At 60.4% G+C, this 18,309-nt stretch overlaps 1 protein-coding gene across 1 annotated transcript; it reads right to left on the reverse strand.

The window, feature by feature from the left end:
• Positions 1-3,476: 3,476 nt before the first annotated feature.
• On the reverse strand, positions 3,477-12,853 carry CLCF1 (cardiotrophin like cytokine factor 1). The gene is made up of 3 exons (XM_082844447.1): positions 12,428-12,853; positions 5,968-6,134; positions 3,477-4,164 (listed from the first exon to the last, which is right to left on the reverse strand). The coding sequence occupies exons 1-3, from the start codon at positions 12,441-12,443 to the stop codon at positions 3,670-3,672; spliced, it is 678 nt and encodes a 225-aa protein (XP_082700573.1). The 5' UTR covers positions 12,444-12,853; the 3' UTR covers positions 3,477-3,669.
• Between the last annotated feature and the right edge of the window lie 5,456 nt (positions 12,854-18,309).

An 18,309-nucleotide genomic window follows, 5' to 3' on the forward strand; every position in this document is an offset into this window, starting at 1 on the left:
AAAAAAAAAAAAACAACAACAGGGGACTTCCCTGGTGGCGCAGTGGTTAAGAATCCGCCTGCCAACGCGGGGGACACGGGTTCGAGCCCTGGTCTGGGAAGATCCCACATGCCGTGGAGCAACTAAGCCCATGCACCACAACTACTGAGCCCGCGTGCCACAACTGCTGAAGCCCGCATGCCTAGTGCCCATACTCCGCAACAAGAGAAGCCACCGCAATGAGAAGCCCGTGCACTGCAATGAAGAATAGCCCCCGCTCGCTACAACTAGAGAAAGCCCGCATGCAGCAACAAAGTCCCAACGCAGCCATAAATAAATAAATAAATATAAATTTATAACAAACAGCAACAGCAAAACCCAACCAAACAAACAACCTTCCGTGATCCTGCTGCTCCCTCTAGATGTTGACTTTGCCACCAAACTCCGGAGGGAATAGATTTACCCATCCGACTTTCTTCTCACCATCTCCATCTTTAATCTCACAATTCGGTGTCTCTCAACTGCTCTTGCCAAGGTGGCCTGTGACTCCCTGATTACCAGAGAGGTGGTAATCAGGGAGGAGACCCACCCCCACCCCCACCCGTCTCCCCTCCGCTCTCCTGGGACATCTGACACTGCGGATCAGCTGCCTCGAGACTCTCTTCTCTTGGCTTTTCACGCACTATTGTCTTGACACTCTTTAAATCTGTTTAAATCAAATTATCGAGTACATTATCCTGTGCCCAGCATTGTGCTAAAATGCTGCAGGGATGCCCTCACGATGCTACCTGCTTAAAAGGGAGGCAGACACAACAGCCCTTGTCCTGCCCATCCTCCAAGAACGGCATCAGGTCCCACGCGGAAGCACTTACTGTGTCCTAGGCACTGGGAGTACAGCATGGACTTCAGACGCCACTTCCTGCCCTGTGGGGCCCACGGCCCAGCAGACCAGCAGGGCCCTCGCCCAACTGGATGCGATCACTCCCTCCTTCTTGACTTAAATAGTACTTTGCCTGCGTCTTTCTGCACTTAATCAAATTCTGCTTTGGATTCTAGCATTTGGCAGGGGGTGAAGATGGGGGGATGGGGGGGCTGGTCCCTCTTCCCAGATTTTGTTCAACACACTAATTGAACACCTTCTTTGGACTTGAGCTTGAGCCTGAGCTGGGTGCTGGACAGAGAGAAGGGGAAGACTCAGAATCTGCCCCGAGGAAGCTCACAGTATGTAGCGTGGGACGTACCTTCCTTCTCCCTGTATCCCATTTAGCCCCTTGCTAGGTGCCTCACAGCACAGCCTCTGGATGGAGACAGCCCAGAGGCCCTCTCCTTTCTATCTAGTTAGGCTGGTGGTGGGGCCTGCAGCTGCCCCTGGCCACACCTGGGCAGCCATCTCTGCCAGAAGAGCCTGGACTCCTCTGGGTGGATGTGTTCACCCCAACTTGGGTCAGGTGACTCAGGGACTTTCGGCAGAGCCTGGCTCGCCCTGCCCACAAGCAGGTCCTGTCGCTCCTGCACCTACACTCCCAGCTCCCCTTTTTCTGGTGGCTCTGCACTTGTCACTATCTCCCAGTGCACATCATGTGAGCGTGCTTTTGTTTCTTATCGGCTCAGGTAAGCTCGCTCTCTTCCCAGAGAGATTGCAGGCTCTGTAAGGGCAGGAGCCAAGTCAGGCCTTGGACTTCTTTAGGCTCTCCAACACCAGTTAGCACGGTGATGGGCAGGTAATTAGGTCTTTAAAATATTTGTCAACTGATTGACATCACCATCGTTTGTTGCTTCCTTTGCTTAGGGCACTGTCTCCAGGAGGCCCTGGTAAAGTATCCCCGTATTACCTGGGAGCAGTTAGCCCATCGATCTACCCAGTGGCTCTTCACTAGAGCGTCCCGACACGCCAGACATCAGTCATCTGTGATTACTGACCGCGGCTGCCTCAGCCAAGCATCTTCCCTTCGTTGTTTCTCTTATCCTTTCCAACGTTCTTATAAAGGTATTGATTATTCCCATTTTACAGATGGGGAAACTGGAGAATAGAGAGCTTTAAATCATTTGTTCAAGGTCACTCAGCTGCTGGTTACGGACCTGGGATTTGATCTCAGGTCATCCCTCAAACAGCATCTGTCCCGTTTGCTCGCGGTCCAATAGGAGTTTCTCTCTCTCCCCCTAATCGGCTGTTTTACGTTGGAGAGAAAAGTGTAGAGTCACAGCGGAGACTTGATACTTGGCCTCAGTCTGTCACCCTCCCTGGGAGACGAAGGGTATTGAGAAGGTGAGGGTCACTGCTGAGGGACTCCGGCAGCCGGCCACAGGTGGGTGTCCTGGGGAAGCTGAGGGCTAAATGCGCGGGGCTTGGAGAGAGCACTGGAGGGCAGAAAGACAGCTGTGCAGGGGGGCAGACCCATAAGACCTAAAGTAAGCCAGAGTGAGGTAGACGAGCAAAGGCTGGGAGAAGGAAGGTAAGCGACAGACAGATATTTGGGAGGACTAGAGGAGGGGGTAGGTGGAGGGGCAGCAGTGGAGTCTGCTGTGTTCATGTCTTCCCAGTGGACACAGGGGAGAGAGCCTCTTCCCCAGCTCTTGGCATCTCCTGAGCTAACCTTTGGGCTTCTGGCCCTCCACCAGCAGGTGTAGGGCTGGGGCGGGGGGTGGGGGGTGGGCGGGGGTGGTGGGGAGGAGGCGGGAAGGCCCGGAGAACAAGGAGGAGAGCCAGGGGGCGGGGCAAGGCCAAGCAAAGAGATGAAGTTCTGGGGCAAGCATTTTATTTGTTAATACAAGAATAGAAATTCTGCAATAAATATCATCTAATAAATAACATCTCCAAATAAATAAATATTAATACAACAAACTTAGAGTCATGAGTGGGTGGGGCTGGGGGGCAGGGCCTGGGGGAGCTGCCCCCCCGCACCCCGAAATGCTACTGCAATGTAAACTTTCAGGAAGTTCTGTGGCTGTGGCTATGGCTGCCCTCCCCAGCCTGGGCAACCCACAGATACCCTGGGAAAGGGGGCGGATTGGAGGCACCCTGGGGCTGGCAAGAAAATTCAAGGCAATGTCCTTTTGGTTGCCACCCTGTGCCACCGACTGCCTTGGGGACCCCTGGGTCCAGTCTGTCCCTGCCCCTCTGCTTTCAGTATTACCTCCAATGCAGATCCCACCTCTTCCATTTTTGATCCCATCTCTTCCTGTTTGGACTTGCCACTGTGTTTGTTTCCTGAATGGGATGTATTGAGTTATTTGGGGGTAGGGGAGCAACACCCATCTAAGGAGAGCAGGGCAGCCAAAGGGCTTCACCCCAGAAAGGCACATGCGATGGTGGCCCCCTCCCTGCCCTACAGGCACGCTTCCTAGCAGTGCCACTTGAGGGGCTGGGTGGGCACTGGCAAGTGGTTGGCAGGGAGCAGGAAGCTGTGAGAGCCTTGCACCAACTTGAACCATTGTGGGTTCCCTTGAGCATCACGTCCTGTGGAAATGGGATGGGGCCTATTGCACCTCTTCCCCAGACCCGTAGGACTTAGGGAAGCGGGGAGGGGATGGGCCTTATTGCATCACACCCTCCTCCCAGTCCAGGGAGGGCTAGAGGCTCATGGCTTCTGTCTCCTGGCTCAACAAGTGTTGGTGTACGCCTTTCTCCCTCCCAGAGTGGGAGCAGGGCTTGAAGGGGGAGGGGAAAGAGACGGTGGTAAAGGTCAGGGATCAGAAGCCATGGGCCTCCAGGTGCAGGGTGACCGCAGCTGCCGGAGGCTGCATCTTCTTCTTGAGCCGGTTGAAGTCCTTGGCCGAGCGCCACAGCCAGGTCTGCAGTTCCTTCAGCAGCCAGAAGTCATCCATCTTCTGGAGGAAGTCACTGTGGGCAGGGCCAGGCGTCCAGGTGGGCTCAGTCCCGGGCAGAGGCTGGGGCAGCGGGTAGCCCAGAGCTGCCATGACACCCGCGATGCTGCCCAGCAGGCCCTGGAGGCTGGTGCAGAAGTGGGCCAGGCTGCGGCGCAGCTCAGCCGTGGCGGCCTGGCGGTTGAGGCCACGCAGGTAGCACAGGAGGTGGCTGTAGGCCTCGTAGTTCTGGGTCAGCCGCAGTCTGTCGTTGAGGCTTTGCCACACCACCAGGTTGACAGTGGCCCTGGGCAGAGTCTCCACCCCGAGCCGAGGTGGGTTGAAGTCAGGCTCGTTGAAAGGGGGGCCCAGGTAGTTCAGCTGTGAAAAGGAGAGGGCGATGGGGAGGGAGAGGGGCGGAGAAGCCAGCTCTCCTGCCTGCCGGGAGATACCTGCCCCCAAAGCTGCTATTTCCTGTGTCCCCTGACACGGGCCCCACCTCCACGCTAGGCCTCTCTGTTCTCGGGCCTCCCCTAAGTTTCTCTGGGGAAGTCATTTGCATGGAGGTGACAGTTAAAGCAATGGGGGTAATGAGCTCTCCTATGGAGAAGTGCAGAAAGAGAATAACACGCAGGAGAAACTCAGGAAGGACGCGCTGATTGGCTGAGAGTACCAGCCTTGGGAGAGCGCCCACTGTGGGGGTTGGGAGAGAGAGGAAGAGGAGCCATGAGGACCCAGGAGGCCAGGCTGCAGAGGTGAAGGTGGACCAGGAGAGTCAGAGCCAAGGAGAGGAGTTCAAGAAGGCAGCAACGCTCAGCAGTGGGGCTGCAAAACAGAGAGCGAGGAGAATGAACCTTAGAAATGCCATTGGGTTTGGCAAGAAGGAGGTGCCTGACGACCTTGGAGAGAACCGTTCCAGTGGCCTCGAAGCCAGATTGCAGGGGGTTAAGGAGTGAGTGGGTGGAGAGGAAGTGGAGGCAGAGGCTGCAGACCACTCCTTCAAGAGATTTGGCAGCCCAGGGAGAAAAAGGGTCGGGAGCTAGGGGGGTAGCAGTCAAGCAAAGGTTTTCTGGACGGGAAACCAGAGAGGGAAGAGCGGGTGGAAAGGCAGAGGGGCTCATGACCATCCGAGCTGCCTTTGCCCCTTGGCACGCATGGTCCACCAGCTGAAGGGCAGGGGACAAGGTACTCACTAAGCCCCCAAAGAAGCGCTCATAGGCGCAAGGCTGCAGAAGGAAGAAAGTGAGGCCATCTCAAAAGTTGGGCAGGAGGAAGGGTATCGAGGACAGTCTGGGGAAGAGGAGAGAGCCTTGCCAAGCCTCCGGGGAGAGGCCTGGGGCCCCGGGAAAGGGCGAGGGAGATGGTTCAGCTGGGAGAGAAAGGGAGAAGCAAGGGGCGAGGCCTGGGATAGGCAAGGGCCCGGGGGAGGTTCCCACGCTGACAAGCACAGAGACAAACTCATTTCCTCGGTGTATCCTGGGGCCAGAGCCAGCTCCCCCCGCCACCCTCCTCCCCTTTCTTTCCCTGGCTCCAAAGTAGGGTCTGGGATGTGGAAGAGGAACACGGGAAGAGGGGCCAGTTCCCCACGGTCCTCGGAACCCTGACCCTCCTGCCTTCCCTCCTGGGCTCTCTGAGCACCTCTGGACCGCCCCCAGATCCTTATGGCACAGGGTCCAACTGCACCCTGAACCCCCTGCCACTCCTGGCCTGGGTTCCCTGCAGCCCCCTTCCCCCAAGTCCCCCCTAGGAGGCCCAGCTAGGATGGGAGAGGCAGACAGAAGGGAGGCCCATGGGTCCAGAGCTGCAGGGCCCCAGGTCTGGGGCAGAGATGAGCTGGAACACAGGCACGGGAGGTGGGGCCCCTCCATCCCCACCCAGCCCCACCCCTGCGAGAGACACCACAACATGGTGTAAACAGAGGAGACTTCCCCGGCCCCCAGGGGGAGGCGGGCGGCTGGGCCGGCAGCCAGCAGGGCGAGGGGCCAAGGCGGGTGCGAGGCCTGCCCACATGCCTAGTCCTGGGGCCAGGGATGGGGAGGAGGGGCGCCCTCCCTAAGAGGGAAGGGCGGGGACAGGCCCTCCCCATCAACCCATCATTCACCAGGACCCCCACCGGTGGGCCTCTCTTCCCCCACTCCCATTCTTCACCCAACTCCCAGCCCCTGAGCTGCCCTGGATACTCACATAGGTCCCAGCCAAGCTGCGGAGCTGGTGCTCCAGGTAGCGGGTGAGGTCATAGGTTTTCTGGATGGAGGGGCCAGGCCCCGGGTCCCCTGTGCGGTTGAGGGCTGGCACTGCAGGGAGGTGCCAGAGCACGGTGCACAGGCACGCGAGCATCCCCCACGAGTCCCCTGTGGACAAGACGGCGAGAAGCGTGAGGGTGGCCCGGCCCGGTCAAGGAAGCTAGCTAGCAACCCCTCAGGTGTCTGTCCCCACCATAGGCTGGGAGGGGGTGAGGGTGGACCACCAGATGGGAGGTGCGGGGAGTGGAAGAGGGGAGTGTTCCTGGCCTGAGAAAGTGTGTGCACGGAGGCATGTATGTGTCTGAGGAAGAGGACTTGGCCTGTGTGTCTACCAGGAGGTACTGGAGAGTATTTGTACGTCAGCTAAGTCGCTATGTGTGCCAACATGCGTACATGTGTGTGTGCACGTGCGTGCGCGTGTGTGTGTGTGTACATGGGGGACCAGGCCAGGGACTGCGGATCAGGATCAGTATTCCCAGGTTCCAGGTGTACCTCGGCCTCCTCTCCCACCCTCCGGGTCCCACTGCAGCTTAGGGGGAGCCAAGGGGTTGGGAAACAGCACGTGTCAGAGCTTCAAACTGAGAGAAGTCAGCCCTGAGAGGGGCGCCCCAGAGGCGGCCAGGAGTGGGAGTTGAGCCAGAGGCAGGACATAGGGTCAAACCACCGGGGTCAGAGGCAAGGTGGAGCTGTGGACCACCAGGGGCGGGCTGAAGGACACGGGGCTGGCTCCGGCAGGCGGTGGTGGGTACATTCTGGGATTTGATTCCCGGGTGTGGAAAGTGTAGGATCGACTTAGATTGAAGGAGATTTAGTGTCACTCTGAGAGGCTGGCTGCAGCGTGGAGATCTGCCCCATTCTCCTCTAGGGTATTGGATGGGGAAAAGTGTGACCTGAATGAGACCCGGTGATCTGCAGTGATCTGCCTGCAGCGAAGAGAGGGGGCGGGGGGGGGGGGGGGAGAGAGAGAGAGAGAGAGAGAGAGAGAGAGAGAGAGAGAGAATATGATGTATCTGCCGAGTAGGGCTTGTCTGATGATGGTGCTGGAGGGTTTGGGCCCCGCAGGATACCAGAGGCCAGGGGGTCAATGCTGTGAGGACAGACTAGGCAGTTGGGAAACATGACTTTCCCAGCTTTTAGGTGAGGTCCAAGGTCAAGAGCACTAGGCCAGGAGTCAGTGGGCATTGGGACTGGCAGTGGCAATGAGGGTTAGGGTAGAGTAAGGCTATAATTGGCATTGAGCTAGGTTAGGTTTACGGACTGGGTTCCTTTCAAAGCTTCAGGTTAGTTTATTGGGATTTGGCTGACTGAGTGTGGTTGAGGTTTGAGTCCAGCTGGGGGATGTGGTTAGGTCTGGGCAGGCAGAGGGTTGGCTGGGGCTAAGGTTTGTGAATTTGTTGATTTAGCTGTCAGATGGGGTGATGCATGGCCTGTCAGCAAGAGTAGGGCTAGTTTGGGCTTTGAGCTTGGGTAGGTGTGAGATCACGAGTGGTTTCTTTCTTCTAGTTTACATTATAGGGCTTCCCTGGTGGCGCAGTGGTTGAGAGTCCGTCTGCCGATGCAGGGGACATGGGTTCGTGCCCCGGTCCGGGAAGATCCCACATGCTGCGGAGCGGCTGGGCCCGTGAGCCATGGCCGCTGAGCCTGCGCGTCCGGAGCCTGTGCTCCGCAATGGGAGAGGCCACAACAGTGAGAGGCCCGCGTACCGCAAAACAAAAAACAAACAACAAAAAAACCCTGTATAGTTTACATTATATACTGTCAAATTTTCTACAATGACATACGTTGCTTTGATAGAAATAAGTTGGATGGGGGTTTAACAATTTGATTGTACTTAAGATAAGTGTGGAGTTAAGAAAGGATTAAGACTAGGTAGGTTTAGACTTAGTCATAACACTGGGTCGGGGCTTTAGAGAGGGTTACAAACGAGGAGGGGTTTAGGAGTCACACTCTACGGAATGTCTCTGAGAGTGCAGGGCTCAGGTGGGAACTTTGGCAATGGCGCAGCTGCTCAGTCCTGACTCTCAGATGCTTTCCTGGCTGGCTTCACTGACAGAATGCAGTAGCAGGGCTGCCACTAGTCTCAGGAACCCTGCCCTCTCGGGTGGAGGGCTCTTGGTTCTAGGCTGTGTGTGTGTGTGTGTGTGTGTGTGTGTGAGTGTGCGCCCTACCCATGTGTGTTTTAGGACAGAAAGCAGGATCAGGCTCATAACTGCTCCCTGGGGAGACAGGCTCCCCTTCTCCTCTTCCCCATCTGCAGCCTGTGGCTTCCCTCCCAAACGGTCCCTTCCTCATTCTTTCTTTCCACCCCTAGCTCTTGCTGACTCTCTGAGTTCCTTGCTATTCTCCGTTCTTCACATCCCAACACAATTCCAGGCCCTTCTCCTCTGCTGCCTTCAGCCTGGCTATCTGGCTGAGTCACCTCCAGGATCCTTTGGGTACAATGTGGGGTTAGTTTCAGAGGCTGGAGACCTGCTGAGGTGGGCAGCAGTCCTTGCAGCCTTGAGGTAGCTTTCAGGATTGAGCCTGGTCTCTTCTCGCAGTTAGTGGCAAGGCCGAGGGTCCCAGCTGAAGCAGCAGTTGAGCACTTAGGCTCGCCTCTTTACCCCACACACTGCTCTGGGCAGCCTTGCTAGCCAGAGTTCTGGGACTGGGCTCTGCCTGGCCCACGGTGGTGCGGGGGGGTAGGGGGGGTCAGGAACCCAGCTCTGGGCCTTGTTTGCCCCCTCCCCTTCTGGGCCCTGCAGGACATCCCTGGGGAGGATTGGCTCCCTATACAGGGACAGCAGGGGGAGAAGCCTTTGCAAAAAGAACGAAGTCATCTGGGCAGAAAAACGGCTCATGAAATTAACCAGACAAGGCCGGTGTTTCCAGGAATATTTCAGTTCTGAGGTAACTGTGTCACTGAAGCCTGGGGGGGGGGGCGGGGGGGGAAGCTGAAGGCGCTTCGGGATTGACCCATGGAGAGAACCAGAAAGAGGGAAGGAGCCTCAGAAATCCAGAGGGAGAAGAGGCCAGGAGAGGAGTAAGGTGACAGGGCTCTACACTCCATTAGGACAGCCTCCACTCTGGGCAAGATGTCCCATATCTTAGGCAGCAAAACTGAAAGCCTTCTGGGGCAGGGAACACCTGTGGTTTAGTCGTGAGCACTGGAACTCAGCACAGCTCGCCACTTGCCTGTGTTCCTAGGAGGGCAAGCCCAGTGGGCATCCTGGAGCCCTCATATCCATCCTCCTCCCCAGGCTCGTGGTGTGCAGGTGGACCGGCCACCGGGGGCTGATTCCTGGGCCCCCTCCCGGAGTCCTGGCCCCCCGCCCAGCCCCCGCCCCAGCTCTGCCTCTGGCTGCTGCCCACTGATTGTTTACATCCCGTCTTCCCCTGTGTTTATAAATCCAGCTGAGCACGTGAGGAGCTAATGAGAGCAGCTCACGTTTCCTGCTGCAGCCCCCCCCACCCCCCATCCTGGCCCCCGCCCGGGCCAGCCCCTAATTCCATCCAGATCCCTGGGCCCTGGGAACCGAGGCCCCCCCTCATGAACACACAGACACACACACACACACACACACACACAGACACACACACACACACACACACACACACTCAGCCCACGCAAGCGCATGGCCACCCTGACACGGCTACACAGGCAGGCATACCCGTATACGCGTGTTTAGGCAGCTGCCCCCTCAGCCTGTCTCCCCCAGTCTGACCTCACGCAGTGAAGGTAGGGTGCTCAGCAGTGCAAATACGCCAGGGTAGTCAGGGTGGGTAGGACAGGTCAGCCAGGAGACCGTGCACCTGGGATTGGTGGCTAAGAGCCATCAGCCTAACAGGTAGGAGCCGGGGAGGCATCGCAGAGCTCCAGAGGTGCTGGGCTGAATGTGGGAGCCAGAGGAAAGGCCAGACCAGGACTGGCATCCTGGTGACCTTGGAGGGGTCTGTTGAGGTGCACTGAGGGGACGAGTGGTTTAGGGGGTGGTGGGTCCACTGTGGTGTGAGATCCAGGAAACGGCCCTGGGGGTCACCTCCCAGCCCCCCTTCTCAGGGAAGGGCCCAAAGAAACAGCCCATCTTTCCTTGTCCTCTAGGCTGGCTGCCCTCCCCTCTGTTCCTTCTCTCCCTTCCATCCTCTCCTTGGTTCCCTATCCCCCAGGCAACTGAGAATCGGCTTAGTGAGTGGGTACACACGGGCCCAGAAGTGAGGAGACCTCACTTTGTCACCAGCTCATCCGGTGACTGGGCTTGTGTGAAGGGGTTACACTGTGCGTGTGAAATTCCAGACCACGTGATGCTCCACCTCTGCTGTGCTCATCAGCAGCCCTCTCCCTGCCCTTCTCGTCCAGCCTAAATGACAGAAGAAGAAACTGAGGCCCAGGGAAAGAAACAGATGGGCGGGCCAGCCTTCCAGCCTTGTGGAGTCCATTCCCACCCAGGAGTTGGGCTTTTGTTGGAGCCAGAGGGTCCGGATGGTGCTGCAAGAGGACCCTGGGTGGAGCCGGGGAGCTGGGCAGCCAGCAGAAGGCAGGCACAGGGGCAACATGAAGGAAAGAGTCCGGCAATTGTGTAGGTGTGCTTGAAAAGGTGTTGTTATCCAGCGGGTATGGGAGGGGCTCAGAGGGAGCGTGCAGGAGCCAGGGTGTGAATAGGCAGGTGCGATTGTGGGGAGGAATGTGAAGTGTCACTAATGGAGTAGCTGGTGCAGAGGGGTGGTGTGCAGAAGTGTGAACGGGCCCAGCGCAGGGCTCTGCCAGGGGGAGAGGGAGCCATTACATCAGTTGGGAGGAGAGACTTCTGGGGCGGCTGGGTGACAGTTGCTGCCACCTCTGCCTGATGCCCGTTTCCTCCCCTGGTTGAGTGCCTGGCTCCAGGGCAGCGAGGGTGTCTGAGCCAGTGGGGGAAATGGGTCTGATCTGTCAGGGGGATGTATCCCTGTGTCCTACGGCGGGGGCGGGGGGAACAGTTGTGTGCTCCTGGAGCCGGGAGGGGGTCCGTGGGGACAGTGAAAGCTCAGAGGTGTCAGCCTGTATGGGTCAGGGTCAGAGAGCGCCTGACAGAGGAGTGGGTCCAGTGCCTGCACCCACAGCCTCTCTCCGAGGCTCGGACCGCTCCTGCCGAGCCAAGCCTCCAGCCCCCTCCCCTCCTGGCAGCCCCCTCCTACCCCAGCGGGGAGGGCCAGGCCGGGCGCAGGAGGAAACAGGGACGCGTCCTCTGGGATTGGGAGTCTGGGGAGGGCTTCTGGAGCGCAGTGTGGAGTTGCTGGGAAGGAAGGTAGGGAGAGCAGGGATGAGGGCACTCTGGCGAGGCCCGGGGACTTGGGGTTTCCCTCGAGGGGCTCGGCCCGAGAACTCGGCCGGCCCTCACCCTCGGCGGTGACCTCTCGCTCCCGGCCCCCTCCCCGAAGCGGCGGCGCCTTCCCCCTGTGTGGCCCCCGCGCCCCCGGCCCCGCCCCCGGCCCGCTCCCGCCCGGTCTCTCCCTTCCCGGCGGCGGGGGCGGGGGCGGGGTCCGGGGCGCCGGGCGCCGGGCTCGGCCGGGCCGCTGCCCTTTCCCGCGCGTCAATTCCCTGCCCTGCCCGCCCGCCCTCCCGCGGGCTGCCGGGGCCGAGCGGCCGCTGCCTCAGCTCCCCGGCCGGTGACAGACTTTCCTGCCCGGTCCGGCCGGGCTGCGCCCGCCCCCCGCACTAATCACTCCCAGGCCACGGCGGGCCGGCCCGGGGGGCTCGCTGCCGCCTCCCGCCCCGCCGCCCGGCCCCTACCTGCCGCCGGCTCCCCCGCTGCGGGCAGCATGGTGGGCTTCGGCCGCGCGGCGCGCAGCGAGGAAGCCGCGACTCCCGCGGCCCGGCCCGGACCAGCCAGGCTCCGCTCTGCCCTCCGCCCTCCTCTCTACTCTCGCCCGCCCTCCTTCCCGCCCTCCCCTCCCGGCGGGCCGGGGAGGGAGAGCGGCGCGGCCCGAGGTGTCGGCCTCTCCTCGCCTGCCGCCGGCCCGGCCTCGGGCTCCCCGTGCCTCCCTCCCTCCCTCCCTCTTCCTCTCCCGGCCCCCTTCTCCCCGCGCGCCGCGTCTCCCTCCCGCAGCCCCGCTCCCGCCTCGGACGCGCTCTCCCCGACTTTTGCGCGGGGCTCTCTCCTCCGGGATCCCGCGACCCCGCCTCGCCGGGCTCCAGGTGGCCGCCTCCCAGGTCTGCGGGCCGCCGGGGCTCCCCGCCGAGCGGACTCAAGGAATGCCGCGTCCCCGCCCGGCCCCTCTCGAAGGCGCCCGGCCGTGCCTCCCCTGGCCCGAGCCCCGCGGACGGGGGCAGCGCCCGGCTCCCCGGCCGGGCCCCGGCTCGGGACTCCCAGGGGGAAGGACTGGAACCGGATCTCGCGGCTCCCGGGCGGGGGCGGGGGCCGGGGCCTCGGACGCCTGGCTCCTACCTGCTCGGAGGTCCATGGGGCTGGGGGCCGGGCGGGCCGGGCGCGGCTCCTCTCCCGGAGGCTGGCGGAGTGGGAGGGCGAGCCGCGGCTCCGGCGAAGCTTTAATAATCCCATCCGCCAGGCCCACTCGCAGGTTTTTTTCGCTCGGTTTCGGATTTTTTTTTTTTTTTCGGTGTGGGACATTCTGCAAACTTTTTTTTTCTGACGTGTAAAGCTGTAACCACAAATTGTAGCGGCCCTCCCCGGGGTGGGGGGAGGAGGGGGGAGGAGGGAAGGGAGGGCTTCTGGGGCTCCTCTCCCTCCCACAACACCGAGGGGGGGTGAGGTGAGGCGAGGCTGCGGCGGTACCACCCTGGGCCTCCCTGGGGGAGGGGGCGGGAGGGCATCAGTGCTTCTGCAAACTCCCAAGAGCCAGGGGAGTGAGCCGGCCTCTCCTTTTCTTCTCCCTCGGTGTCGGCCCGGGGCGCCTGCCCCCTGCCCGGCGGGGTCCCAGCTCTCACCCTACCTCTGCCTCCAAGTCTCTAACCTTCCCTCCCCTCCCCCTCCCCCTCCCCCTGAGTAAATGCAATGACACATCCTCCCAAATGCCAGCGAGCTGGCTTCGAAGCAAGTGATGGTGTTTTTCCTGCTGCCCTTTGTCTGGGCTGACCGCCCCCCTTGCCTATTGTCCCGCCGCCTGTCCCATTTCCAAAAGCTGAGGCTAAGCGAGGCTCCGGGGCTGGGGCAGGTGACTAACCGGCTCACAATGCCCCGTGGGGGGCAGGAAGAGGGCAACACAGGCCCACTGCCCAGCGTGGAGGAGAGAAGAGGGCACTTGGCTGAGGGTTTTTCCCTCAAGTTCACAGGGTTCTTCATTCCTCTTCCCAGCCGCCAGGAGAGTGCTCATGGGTGGGGGATTTGTAATTCATTAATCAGCACGAGGCACCGGACCAGTTTCAACACCAGAGGCTTCAGGGGTGACTCAGCGGGACCGCTCGAATTCAAGGCGATGGACAGACCACGAGTCCCCACTTGTGAAATGCTTCCCCAAGAAGCCATTTGGCCATCTCCTGCCTTTGGGGTTTGGGTTGTAGGTTTTTTCCGGTGCTGGGGTGGGGGTGGTCTTGAGTGTGGAGTGCTCTCCCTGCGTCCTTCCCTCAGGCCTGGGTTGGGACTTGCCGGGGCGGGATTCCTAGGGGACCCGTAGCCCAGACCCTCCCTGGAGGGTCTCCCTTCCTCCCTGTACAGAGGGCTGCCAAGGAGCGTGCAAAGGAAACAGCTCTCATCTGGGGGCCTGCAGACATCCCCACTCTGTGACTTTTCTTGGGGGACGGTCACTTGGTCTCCAAGGCTTGAGTGCTCTAGAACCGGACCGCCAATTAAATCACTTGGTAATACGTTGCTTTTGTTGTTGTTTATTTGCTGTTTCAAGGAGGGAGAGGTGGTGGGCCAGACCTGAGAAGTGATTCCTCTCTGGAATAGCATCGGAGCCTGCGCTCACCACTCCTGCCCTGGGTCCCCCCTCCCCCCCGACCCGAGAAGGAAGGACACCCTGCCCGCCCTGCCATAGCCCCTGCAGCCTGTGGGTCAGAGCAGGCAGCGTGGGCATGACCAGCGCTGGGTTCCCAGGGCAGCTCTTCCCTTTTCTGCACTTCGAGAACTGGGATGGGGGGGTGGGGGGGTGGGGAAGAAGTTTGTTTTCAATTACCTCACTGGAGTGGGACAGACTTTGTTGTTGGGTTTGTTTTGGGGTTTTTTTTCCGCTTTCTTTCATTTCCTAAACGAGGAGAAAATGAGCTGAGAAAGGGGAGCTGGCGGGGGGGTTGGGGGCAGGGGCTTTTCTGGGGCGTCAGGAGCAGCTCTGATGAAACCTGCCTTGGAGGGGCCCTTTGCAAAAGTGCTGGGGGGGGCCTCCCGCCCAGCCCTCCCCCAGCCAGAATGCTGTGGAGTTTCAATGACATTCTTGGCCAGTGAGCCCGAAGATCTTCTGATGCCCAGGCCAAGGTCAAGGAGGCAGATGCCCAGGGGGTGACTGGCACTGAGGCTGGCCAGGAGGTCCCCTAGCAGCCACCCTTCCAGAGGGAGGGAGCCACAGAAGGAAGGGGAGCGGGAGGGGGAGAAGGGAGCCTCTCAAGTCCTTCTCCCCTGGTGTGCAGCCCGCTCCTTGTGGAGAGTGTCTGCACAGACAATGTGGTTTGGATTTGGCTGAGCCCCTCAGCACCTTATAAAGCACCTTGCTGAGTCAGGGAGAAAGCGGCCCCAACACGGGAGAGGAGGAGGGGCCGGGGAGAAAGGGGGAAGAGGGAGAGGGGAGCCGAAGGAAGGGGGGGCTGAGGGAAGAGGAGGGAGAAAAGAAGGGACGGGGCAGGAGACACAAAGAGGAGCAGACTGCAGTGGAAGGGGAGGAAAGCTTCCCATGCCCTCACCCCCGCCAGCAAATGTTCACCTCGGGAATCGAGAGAGAGAGCCTCGGTCTGCAGGAACCGAGGGCTGCAGCTCTGAAGTGGGGACCCAGGCCAGCTGGGTGCAGGGACAACTGGCTTTCCACACCGCCCCGGGCTTGATGCCGTGACCCTACAAGCTGGGGAAGTCGTGGTCTCCCTCTGCCTCTTGTCTGGACTTGCATCCCTGCCCTCTCCCCTCACCTGGCGGGGACGGGGTGGGGGGTGGGGGGCAAGCCTCTCCCCTCCCCCATCTTCCCCACTGCCAAAGGGAAAATCAACTCCGTCTCCAAGCTGCCAGTGCCCCTCTGCCCCTCTGTCTGGGCAAAGGCAGCAGGCTAGGAGCTGCCAGTTGGTTTGGGGTAGGGGCTAGAAAAAAGACTGTGCCTTTATTCTGCCAAATCCCAAAGCGGGCTGGGCTGAGGGAGTTGCGGGGAGAAGGGAGAAGCAGAGCAGCGAGAGCCCCTCCAGGCTTTCTGTGGGGTGGTGGGCACAGGTGGCTGCCCTCTGATTTCCAGCTGGGGAACTTGGGGAAGTTCCTGCACCCCTGTGGCTCTCAGACAGGGATGTTTGTTTGGGGCCCTGCCAGCTCTCACGATCTGGGATTGCTGCTGGGGGCAGGGCACAGGTTAGAGGAGACACTGGCCCCCTGAGCTCCAGATCCATCTGTCCCACGGAGCGTTGCACAGGTATTTCCTGAGCCCCTGCTGGGTGCCAGGTCCCGTAAAGGACAGAGAGACAAGGAAAATCCACCCCTGCCTTCAAGAATTTCACAGTCTTGTGACAAGGGACACTACTAAACTGAGATCAGAGGATGATGAGGGAAGGCGAGCTCTGGGCGGAGGTGGAGCTTCTGGATGGAAATGTGGCTGGATGGCAGGAGGGGCAGCGGCAGCCAACCACAGGCCGAAGGGCGTAGCTCACGGGGCTGCCTGCCATGGGCAGAGGGCAGAGGGCAGGACTGGGAGTCAGGATGCCAGGCTTCCAACTGGGCGGCGGGCCTTGGGACAAGCCCACCACCTCTTGGCGGAATGCGCTATGACCACCTCTGCCTCCCCTCCCATGGGATGGTGGGAGTATCAGTGAGCTGATAAGGAGGATGCTGTTTTGATGCCCTCTCTGGCCTTCCAGACTTCAATCCGCAGGGGGTAGCAGGTCAGGCCTCAAAGGGTGTGTCTGGGCAGGGGGCAGGGCTGGCACCCAGAGACGACTGAGCTGCCCTCCAAGGGGCTGGGGGTGAGTCAGTGTTGGCTCAGGGACAGGCTAGGGTTCCACCCCTCCCTCCTGCCTCCCCTCCTCCCCCCATAACTGGCATCCCCAGGGAAGGCTCTCTATATGCCCAAAAGGCCCATGTCCCATGCAGATGCAGAACTGGCATTGAAGGGGCCCTGACCCCTGGGGTGTCCGGGGAAGCCTCTGGTCCAGTCCCCTTCTGGTGGGTGAGCAGCAGTGTGGTATTGGAGAAGCCCACAGAGATGAGTAAGGACATTCACTCATTCATTCATTTGTTCACCAAACATTCCTTGAGTTCCTACTCTGTGCCAGGTGCCAGGGACACAGAGAGGAGGCCTAAGAGGCCCTGGGGTCAAGAGGCAGAGGCTGGCCTGTGCCGCAGGCAGGAGAGGCAGCGGCCGGCCCCAGAGACTCCGCCAGCCTGCTGCAACGCCTGGCATTCCTTGGCGACACACTGCTCCTTTGCGCCTCTCAGGCTTAACTCATGACAGACGTCGAAACGTACTGAGCTCTCACCACGAGTCAGGTTCTGGGCTAAGGCTTTCTGTGAATGATTTCATTCCATTCTTACAATAACCCTAGAAAATAAGACCTGCAGTTTCCCCATGTTACACACGAGGGCACTGAGGCTTGGTAACGTGAAGTCGCTTGTCTAAGGTCACACCAGGAAGTAGAACCAGGGCTGGAACTGAGGACCATTTGCCTTGAGCACCTCGCCCCCTTAACTGCCCCCACGGCGCAGGCGCAGGGACTCTTGAAAGGAGAAGAGGCTGGATGCGGAGACGGCAGCGCGTGCAGAGCACCCCCTGGCTATGAGGCATCTAACCTGGGGCACGCCTGGTCTCTCTCCTCAGGACACGAGCACGTTCTCTGGGACAGAGAGTCCCCGTGTGCCTGGAGCAGGAGACCTGGGCTCTCCTGCCCGCGACCCGCCACACGCGACTAACTGGGCCAACCATGCCACGTGGCCCTCCCGGGTCGGTGAGAGGCGCCATCCTGGAGCCTTCAGTCCCCTCAGCTGGAATTGTGGATTCCTCGAGCAGAGCAGTGGGTCTGAGTCATGGAATGAGCACTGAGCTGGAAGGCAGACGGCTGCCTGCGCACAGAGTCAGGACAAGGCTGTACCTCCTGAGGGCCCGACCGACCGTGTGGCCGGCAAAGCGAGCCGCCGGGACGTGCACCCCGGGAGGGCCGCCCCTCCGCCACTACGCACGCGTGCTCCAGCGTGACTGTGCAGGCGCAGGGGCCACCGAGGGCAGCAGGGGGAGGAAAGGCGGCAGGGAGTGCACTTTCCCCTTTCTTCAAGGGTCAGGAGCCCAGAGGGCCTTGCCTCACCCTGAGCTGGCTGTGATGTCAGCGGAAACCCCAGGGCCAAAGGCCTCCTCCTACCTTAGCAATAGTCCTGCATCCCCCACCTACACCTGGGCCAGCTCAGGCCTCCCGAGAAAAACGGCGCCCACAGCCCCTGCCTCCCAGCCGAGGAGAGGAACCAGGTCCTGCCGCCTGCCTCTCCCCTGCCCTACCTGGGCTGGCTCCCCGTCTGCAAGGATGTCAGGGTGATGGCTGTGTGAGGAGGACAGGGGCAGGAGGGGTACCCTCAGGGGCTCCACCACCACCCCAGTTCGCCAGCAGCTACCCCGCCATTCTCCGGGATGTTCCATTGCCCTGGACACCCCATGCCTCGGGCTCTGGGACTCCGGCACCCCGGCAGAGGAGCGGGGTTACCTCTCTCTTACCCTGCAGGAGGATCCTATCCTGCCCTGCTGAGTCACTGCCGCTCCTCCGCTCTGCCCCCTCCTTCCCGCCAGCGTTCCTCCTTCAGCCTTCTCAGGCTTTCTCCAGACTGTCTGGGTTCCACAGGGGCCCCGGGGGCGGGGGGCGGGTGTCAGAGGACAGACTGCACTTGGCCCCTCTGCGGAGCTGTCCCAGCACTGCTGGGAGCTTGGCAGCACATGAGGGTGCCGCTCCGCCTTCACCAGCTGTGTGACCTTGGGCGAGCCACTTGACCCCTCTACACCTCAGTTTTCTCTTGCATAAGACAGGGGAGATGATAATGCTGCCTTCCTCAGTTAACACAAGTCAAATCTCTGGCACTTAACACGCGACAAGGTTAAATATTATCATTATCTGCCCTCCAGTCCCTATCCTCCCATCTTTGCTAAGGATGTGTCCCGACCCCTGCAAGCCTCCATGTCTACAAGTCTGTCTGTCTGTACCTACTCTGTTCTT

Source organism: Leucopleurus acutus, assembly GCF_964270905.1.
Source record: "Leucopleurus acutus genome assembly, chromosome: 8".
NCBI classification, from domain to species: Eukaryota; Metazoa; Chordata; class Mammalia; order Artiodactyla; family Delphinidae; genus Leucopleurus; species Leucopleurus acutus.

Excerpts from the sequence above, each read along its gene's own strand:
- CLCF1 (XM_082844447.1), bottom strand. Across the intron at positions 4,165-5,967 it reads GCAGCTTGGCTGGGACCTAT|CTGAACTACCTGGGCCCCCC; the intron begins GTGAGTATCCAG and ends TCCTTTTCACAG.